Genomic DNA, 8,417 nt, shown 5'->3' with positions numbered 1-8,417 from the left:
CTCGCGATGCGCACCCCGGCTCTCCTACCTGACTCGCTCCCCGTCTGTTCTGTCCCGGCGCGCGCGGCCCCGCTCCCTAGGGCGCGCGCGCGCCGGGTCTCTGCGATTTAAAGGGCCACTGCGCCGCTGATTGGCGCAGTGGTTCCAATTAGAGTTATCACCTGTGCACTCCCTATATTACCTCACTTCCCTTGCACTCCCTTGCCGGATCTTGTTGCCTTAGTGCCAGTGAAAGCGTTCCTTGTGTGTCCCTTGCCTGTGTTTCCAGACCTTCTGCCGTTGCCCTTGACTACGATCCTTGCTGCCTGCCCCGACCTTCTGCTACGTCCGACCTTGCTTCTGCCTACTCCCTTGTACCGCGCCTATCTTCAGCAGCCAGAGAGGTGAGCCGTTGCTAGTGGATACGACCTGGTCACTACCGCCGCAGCAAGACCATCCCGCTTTGCGGCGGGCTCTGGTGAAAACCAGTAGTGGCTTAGAACCGGTCCACTAGCACGGTCCACGCCAATCCCTCTCTGGCACAGAGGGTCCACTACCTGCCAGCCGGCATCGTGACAGTAGATCCGGCCATGGATCCCGCTGAAGTTCCTCTGCCAGTTGTCGCTGACCTCACCACGGTGGTCGCCCAGCAGTCACAACAGATTGCGCAACAAGGCCAACAGCTGTCTCAACTGACCGTTTTGCTACAACAGTTGCTACCACAGCTTCAGCAGTCATCTCCTCCGCCAGCTCCTGCACCTCCTCCGCAGCGAGTGGCCGCTCCTGGGATACGCTTATCCTTGCCGGATAAGTTTGATGGGGACTCTAAGTTTTGCCGTGGCTTCCTTTCCCAATGTTCCCTGCATCTGGAGATGATGTCGGACCTGTTTCCCACTGAAAGGTCTAAGGTGGCTTTCGTAGTCAGTCTTCTGTCCGGAAAAGCCCTGTCATGGGCCACACCGCTCTGGGACCGCAATGACCCCGTCACTGCCTCTGTACACTCCTTCTTCTCGGAAATCCGAAGTGTCTTTGAGGAACCTGCCCGAGCCTCTTCTGCTGAGACTGCCCTGTTGAACCTGGTCCAGGGTAATTCTTCCGTTGGCGAGTATGCCGTACAATTCCGTACACTTGCTTCAGAATTGTCCTGGAATAATGAGGCCCTCTGCGCGACCTTCAAAAAAGGCCTATCCAGCAACATTAAAGATGTTCTGGCCGCACGAGAAATTCCTGCTAATCTACATGAACTTATTCACCTAGCCACTCGCATTGACATGCGTTTTTCTGAAAGGCGTCAGGAACTCCGCCAAGATATGGACTCTGTTCGCACGAGGCGTTTCGTCTCCTCGGCTCCTCTCTCCTCTGGTCCCCTGCAATCTGTTCCTGTGCCTCCCGCCGTGGAGGCTATGCAGGTCGACCGGTCTCGCCTGACACCTCAAGAGAGGACACGACGCCGTATGGAGAACCTCTGCCTGTACTGTGCTAGTACCGAACACTTCCTGAGGGATTGTCCTATCCGTCCTCCCCGCCTGGAAAGACGTACGCTGACTCCGCACAAAGGTGAGACAGTCCTTGATGTCTACTCTGCTTCTCCACGTCTTACTGTGCCTGTGCGGATGTCTGCTTCTGCCTTCTCCTTCTCTACAGTGGCCTTCTTGGACTCTGGTTCTGCAGGAAATTTTATTTTGGCCTCTCTCGTCAACAGGTTCAACATCCCAGTGACCAGTCTCGCCAGACCCCTCTACATCAATTGTGTAAATAATGAAAGATTGGACTGTACCATACGTTTCCGCACGGAGCCCCTTCTTATGAGCATCGGATCTCATCATGAGAGGATTGAACTTTTGGTCCTCCCCAATTGCACCTCGGAGATTCTCCTTGGACTTCCCTGGCTTCAACTTCATTCCCCAACCCTGGATTGGTCCACTGGGGAGATCAAGAGTTGGGGGTCCTCTTGTTCCAAGAACTGTCTAAAACCGGTTCCCAGTAACCCTTGCCGTAACTCTGTGGTTCCTCCAGTAACCGGTCTCCCTAAGGCCTATATGGACTTCGCGGATGTTTTCTGCAAAAAACAAGCTGAGACTCTACCTCCTCACAGGCCTTATGATTGCCCTATCGACCTCCTCCCGGGTACTACTCCACCCCGGGGCAGAATTTATCCTCTCTCTGCCCCAGAGACTCTTGCCATGTCCGAATACGTCCAGGAGAATCTAAAAAGGGGCTTTATCCGTAAATCCTCCTCTCCTGCCGGAGCCGGATTTTTCTTTGTCTCCAAAAAAGATGGCTCCCTACGTCCTTGCATTGACTACCGCGGTCTTAATAAAATCACGGTTAAGAACCGCTACCCCTTACCCCTCATCTCTGAACTCTTTGATCGCCTCCAAGGTGCCCACATCTTCACTAAATTGGACTTAAGAGGCGCCTATAACCTCATCCGCATCAGAGAGGGGGACGAGTGGAAAACGGCATTTAACACCAGAGATGGACACTTTGAGTATCTGGTCATGCCCTTTGGACTGTGCAATGCCCCTGCCGTCTTCCAAGACTTTGTCAATGAAATTTTTCGTGATTTATTATACTCCTGTGTTGTGGTATATCTGGACGATATCCTAATTTTTTCTGCCAATCTAGAGGAACACCGCCGGCATGTCCGTATGGTTCTTCAGAGACTTCGTGACAACCAACTCTATGCCAAAATTGAGAAATGTCTGTTTGAATGCCAATCTCTTCCTTTTCTAGGATATTTGGTCTCTGGCCAGGGACTACAGATGGATCCAGACAAACTCTCTGCCGTCTTAAATTGGCCACGCCCCTCCGGACTCCGTGCTATCCAACGCTTTTTGGGGTTCGCCAATTATTACAGGCAATTTATTCCACATTTTTCTACCATTGTGGCTCCTATCGTGGCTTTAACCAAGAAAAATGCTGATCCCAAGTCCTGGCCTCCTCAAGCAGAAGACTCCTTTAAACAACTCAAGTCTGCCTTTTCTTCGGCTCCCGTGCTCTCCAGACCTGACCCTTCCAAACCCTTCCTATTGGAGGTTGATGCCTCCTCAGTAGGAGCTGGAGCTGTTCTTCTACAAAAAAATCCTTCCGGGCATGCTGTCACTTGTGGTTTTTTCTCTAGGACCTTCTCTCCAGCGGAGAGGAACTACTCCATCGGGGATCGAGAGCTTCTAGCCATTAAATTAGCACTTGAGGAATGGAGGCATCTGCTGGAGGGATCAAGATTTCCTGTTATTATCTACACCGACCACAAGAACCTCTCCTACCTCCAGTCTGCCCAACGGCTGAATCCTCGCCAGGCCCGGTGGTCTCTGTTCTTTGCCCGATTTAATTTTGAGATTCACTTTCGTCCTGCCGATAAGAACATTAGAGCCGATGCTCTCTCTCGTTCCTCGGATGCCTCAGAAGTTGATCTCCCTCCGCAACACATCATTCCACCTGACTGCCTGATCTCCACTTCTCCTGCCTCCATCAGACAGACCCCTCCAGGAAAGACCTTTGTTTCTCCACGCCAACGCCTCGGAATCCTCAAATGGGGTCACTCCTCCCATCTCGCAGGTCATGCGGGCATCAAGAAATCTGTGCAACTCATCTCCCGCTTCTATTGGTGGCCGACTCTGGAGACGGATGTTGGGGACTTTGTGCGAGCCTGCACTATCTGTGCCCGGGATAAGACTCCTCGCCAGAAGCCCGCTGGTTTTCTTCATCCTCTGCCTGTCCCCGAACAGCCTTGGTCTCTGATTGGTATGGATTTTATTACTGATTTACCCCCTTCCCGTGGCAACACCGTTATTTGGGTGGTCGTTGATCGATTCTCCAAAATGGCACATTTCATTCCTCTTCCTGGTCTTCCTTCTGCGCCTCAGTTGGCTAAACAATTTTTTGTACACATTTTTCGTCTTCACGGGTTGCCTACGCAGATTGTCTCGGATAGAGGGGTCCAATTCGTGTCTAAATTCTGGAGAGCTCTCTGTAAACAACTCAAGATTAAATTAAATTTTTCCTCTGCATATCATCCCCAGTCCAATGGACAAGTAGAAAGAATTAACCAGATCCTGGGTGATTATTTGCGACATTTTGTTTCCTCCCGCCAGGATGACTGGGCAGATCTCCTTCCATGGGCCGAATTCTCGTATAACTTCAGGGTCTCTGAATCTTCCTCCAAATCCCCATTTTTCGTGGTGTACGGCCGTCACCCTCTTCCCCCCCTCCCTACCCCCTTGCCCTCTGGTCTGCCCGCTGTGGATGAAATTTCTCGTGACCTTTCCATTATATGGAGAGAGACCCAAAATTCTCTCTTACAGGCTTCTTCACGCATGAAGAGGTTCGCGGATAAGAAAAGAAGAGCTCCCCCCGTTTTTTCCCCTGGAGACAAGGTATGGCTCTCCGCTAAATATGTCCGCTTCCGTGTCCCTAGCTACAAGTTGGGACCACGCTATCTTGGTCCTTTCAAAATTCTGTGTCAAATTAATCCTGTCTCTTATAAACTTCTTCTTCCTCCTTCTCTTCGTATCCCTAATGCCTTTCACGTCTCTCTTCTCAAACCACTCATCCTCAACCGTTTTTCTCCCAAATCTGTTCCTCCCACTCCTGTTTCCGGCTCCTCGGACGTCTTCTCGGTCAAGGAGATTTTGGCTGCCAAAAAGGTCAGAGGAAAAAATTTTTTTTTAGTAGACTGGGAGGGTTGTGGTCCTGAAGAGAGATCCTGGGAACCTGAGGACAACATCCTTGACAAAAGTCTGCTCCTCAGGTTCTCAGGCTCCAAGAAGAGGGGGAGACCCAAGGGGGGGGGTACTGTTACGCCGAGCGCTCCGGGTTCCCGCTCCTCCCCGGAGCGCTCGCTTCACCTCCTCCGCTGCAGCGCTCCGGTCACGTCCTCTGACCCGGGGCGCTGCGATCCTGCTGCTAGCCGGGATGCGATTCGCGATGCGGGTAGCGCCCGCTCGCGATGCGCACCCCGGCTCTCCTACCTGACTCGCTCCCCGTCTGTTCTGTCCCGGCGCGCGCGGCCCCGCTCCCTAGGGCGCGCGCGCGCCGGGTCTCTGCGATTTAAAGGGCCACTGCGCCGCTGATTGGCGCAGTGGTTCCAATTAGAGTTATCACCTGTGCACTCCCTATATTACCTCACTTCCCTTGCACTCCCTTGCCGGATCTTGTTGCCTTAGTGCCAGTGAAAGCGTTCCTTGTGTGTCCCTTGCCTGTGTTTCCAGACCTTCTGCCGTTGCCCTTGACTACGATCCTTGCTGCCTGCCCCGACCTTCTGCTACGTCCGACCTTGCTTCTGCCTACTCCCTTGTACCGCGCCTATCTTCAGCAGCCAGAGAGGTGAGCCGTTGCTAGTGGATACGACCTGGTCACTACCGCCGCAGCAAGACCATCCCGCTTTGCGGCGGGCTCTGGTGAAAACCAGTAGTGGCTTAGAACCGGTCCACTAGCACGGTCCACGCCAATCCCTCTCTGGCACAGAGGGTCCACTACCTGCCAGCCGGCATCGTGACAATGGGTTATGGGGCAGGTAACAAATATCTTTTTCCAGCATCAGCAATGGCATATCAGTATTAATTTATTGATCAGTCATCAGAAACATAAGGGTCATTCTCATCAAAAGTATTAAAAATGCCTTAAAAATTCTCTCATTATTCTGGCATTTAGTCAGATAGTGAGAAAAACATGTAGATATGTCTTTTTATATAGTGTATCTAAACTTCTGGTTTCAACTGTACATACACCTGATGTATACTAATGTGGTGTAGCTAGAATGAAAACTAGAGGGGTCTGGCTACCATACAGAATGCCATGCGCCACACCATAATACTGGGAGTAGGACCAGTGTCACATTACCTTGTGAAAGCCTCTTCATGGTGTAGCCCACATGGCCTTCATACTAATCCCATGCGATCATAGCATCTGAGACAAAAGCTAGACTCGTTACTTGACCCCCATTGCCATCTTGCTCTGCACCACTATGGCCTTTAAATGGTACCTGTCATTAGTAAGAACATTTAATATATTCTAGATTAACTTATTTGAATTACCTTTCTAATATACTTCTTGATATAAGTTTGTAACTTTATGTGTTAAATAAACCCCCTAAAAGTTTGGCCACCAGGCATCCTCCTTCTGGTCTGCAGTCTTGTCCCCAGGATTGTCTCCTGCAGCAGCCTGGCAGTGACAAAAGTCAGGAAATGCGGGTGGGACCTCAGCTCAGCACAGTATATAGAGTGAATATTTCAGCTCCTTTTCCCTTTGTCTCCTGCAGAAACCTGGTGGAGAGAAAAGTCAGCAAATGCAGGTGAGACCTCAGCTCAGCACAGTATATAGAGTGAATATTTCAGCTCCTTTTCCCTTTGTCTCCTGCAGCAACCTGGCGGAGACAAAAGTAAGCAAATGCAGGTGAGACCTCAGCTCAGCATAGTGTATAAAGTGTATAGAGCTGAATATTTCAGCCTCCTTTCCCTTTGAGCTGAGCTAGACTGTCGAATCATGATGCCTCCAGTGCATAGTGCTGAATACTGTGCTAAATTTTTCTGCTCCTTTTCCTTCAGTTTATAAAGCTTAATATTTCTGTTCCCTTTGCAAGCTGCTGGGCTGAGCTGACACACTGTAGAGTTCAGTACTGAGAGCTGAGGGTGTGTGTGTTTCCAATCATGGCCCATCACTGAACTCCTCTGGGCTGTATGTTCATTGTAGAATAGCAGATAGAGAGGGGGCAGAAGTTCTCCCCTGCAGGACTTCAGATGATGTCACACCTGCTGGGGAATGCTCCTTCCCAGTCTGTGGAGCTCACTGAGAGTGAGCAGAAAATACAGATCAATGTCAAGGTAGAAAACTAAAAAATAATAAAAACAAAGGCAGGGGATTGTTTATCATGATAAGGGGAGTGAACTGGGAGGATTAAAAAATGAAGCACATCAAGCATATGACTCTTGAAGAGCAGTGACAAGAGGTCAAGGAACATCTGTGGCTGGTCGTCTTGCTTGTAGCCCAATGTCACGTATGTACCTGCTGATGGTTTGTGTAGATACTGTTTGACACCTAGGCTTGGTATGTGATATCTAATTTCACTTGCAGTACAGAATGGATAATTGGAAAAAAAATGCTTTCACTCTGAATTATATATATATTGAAGCTGCTCCCACATGACACGGATTGGAGCTGGTGCTTGATTTGATCATTTACACATCTTAGTGTCCGGCTTGTCCTTCTTGGTGTTGCATTGTTAGTATTAAGGAGTATAAAAATATCACTCTGGTTGTCTGCAGCCACCACTAGAGGAAGCAATCGAGCTTAGTGTATACAGCATGCAGTAAGCTTCTGCACTAATAGTGGCTAGTTTTAGACAGGCATTTATCATTTTAACCCCTTAAGGACGCAGCCCTTTTTCACCTTAAAGGGGTACTCCGGTGAAAACCTTTTTTCTTTTAAATCAACTGGTGGCGGAAAGTTAAACAGATTTGTAAATTAGATGTCCAATAGGAAAAAGAAGTGGAGCACTCACCAGACCTTGAATGCAAGTTAACTTTATTGACCGGATCAATCAAAGGCACATCAGGGGGGAGGTGGTACAGACAGGGGAGCGTGACTTAGAGACGCGGGGGTATCCTCTCGGTGATGGACTGTTGCGCGCCAAAGCGTTTCTCCAGACCGGGACTGCTATATATTTGTAAATTACTTCTATTAAAAATATGGTGCCAGAACAGTGGACCCCCCCACATGTGACCCCATTTTGGAAACTATACCCCTCATGGAATTTAATAAGGGGTGCAGTGAGCATTTACACCCCACTGGCGTTTGACAGATATTTGAAACGGTGGACTGTGCAAATGAAAAATTTTATTTTTCATTTTCACAGACCACTGTTCCAAAAATCTGTCATACACCAGTGGGGTGTAAATGCTCACTGCACCCCTTATTACATTCCGTGAGGGGTGTAGTTTCCAAAATGGGGTCACATATGGATATTTATTGTTTTGCGTTTGTCAGAACTGCTGTAACAATCAGCCACACCTGTGCAAATCGCCTCAAATGTACATAGTGCACTCTCCCTTCTGGGCCTTGTTGTGCGCCCCCAGAGCACTTTGCGCCCACATATGGGGTATCTCCGTACTCGGGAGAAATTGCATTACAAATTTAGAGGGACTTTTTTCCCTTTTACCTCTTGTGAAAATGAAAAGTATAGGGCAACACCAGCATGTCAGTGTAAAAAAATTATTTTTTTACACTAACATGCTGGTGTAGACCCCAACTTCACCTTTTCATAAGGGGTTAAAGAAGAAAAAGCCCCCCAAAATTTGTAAGGCAATTTCTCCCGAGTACGGCGATACCCCATATGTGTCCCAAAAATGTTGCCCTGAAATACGACAGGGCTCCAAAGTGAGAGAGCGCCATGCGCATTTGAGGCCTGGATTAGGGATTTGCATAGGGGTGGACATAGG

The 8,417-nt window shown here is 49.4% G+C and overlaps 1 protein-coding gene across 1 annotated transcript in view; it reads left to right on the top strand.

The window, feature by feature from the left end:
- Positions 1–6,260: 6,260 nt before the first annotated feature.
- Positions 6,261–8,417, top strand: part of BATF2 (basic leucine zipper ATF-like transcription factor 2) — a 39,740-nt gene continuing 37,583 nt past the window's right edge. Inside the window, exon 1 of the mRNA XM_056527063.1 lies at positions 6,261–6,274. Coding sequence (XP_056383038.1) covers positions 6,269–6,274 — 6 coding nt within the window. The 5' untranslated portion in view covers positions 6,261–6,268. The remainder of the gene's footprint in view (positions 6,275–8,417) is intronic.

Source organism: Hyla sarda, chromosome 6, assembly GCF_029499605.1.
Source record: "Hyla sarda isolate aHylSar1 chromosome 6, aHylSar1.hap1, whole genome shotgun sequence".
In the NCBI taxonomy this organism is placed as follows: domain Eukaryota; kingdom Metazoa; phylum Chordata; class Amphibia; order Anura; family Hylidae; genus Hyla; species Hyla sarda.
The sequence above is the reverse complement of the archived record's forward strand: the minus strand, read 5'-3'. Positions and strand labels throughout refer to the sequence as shown.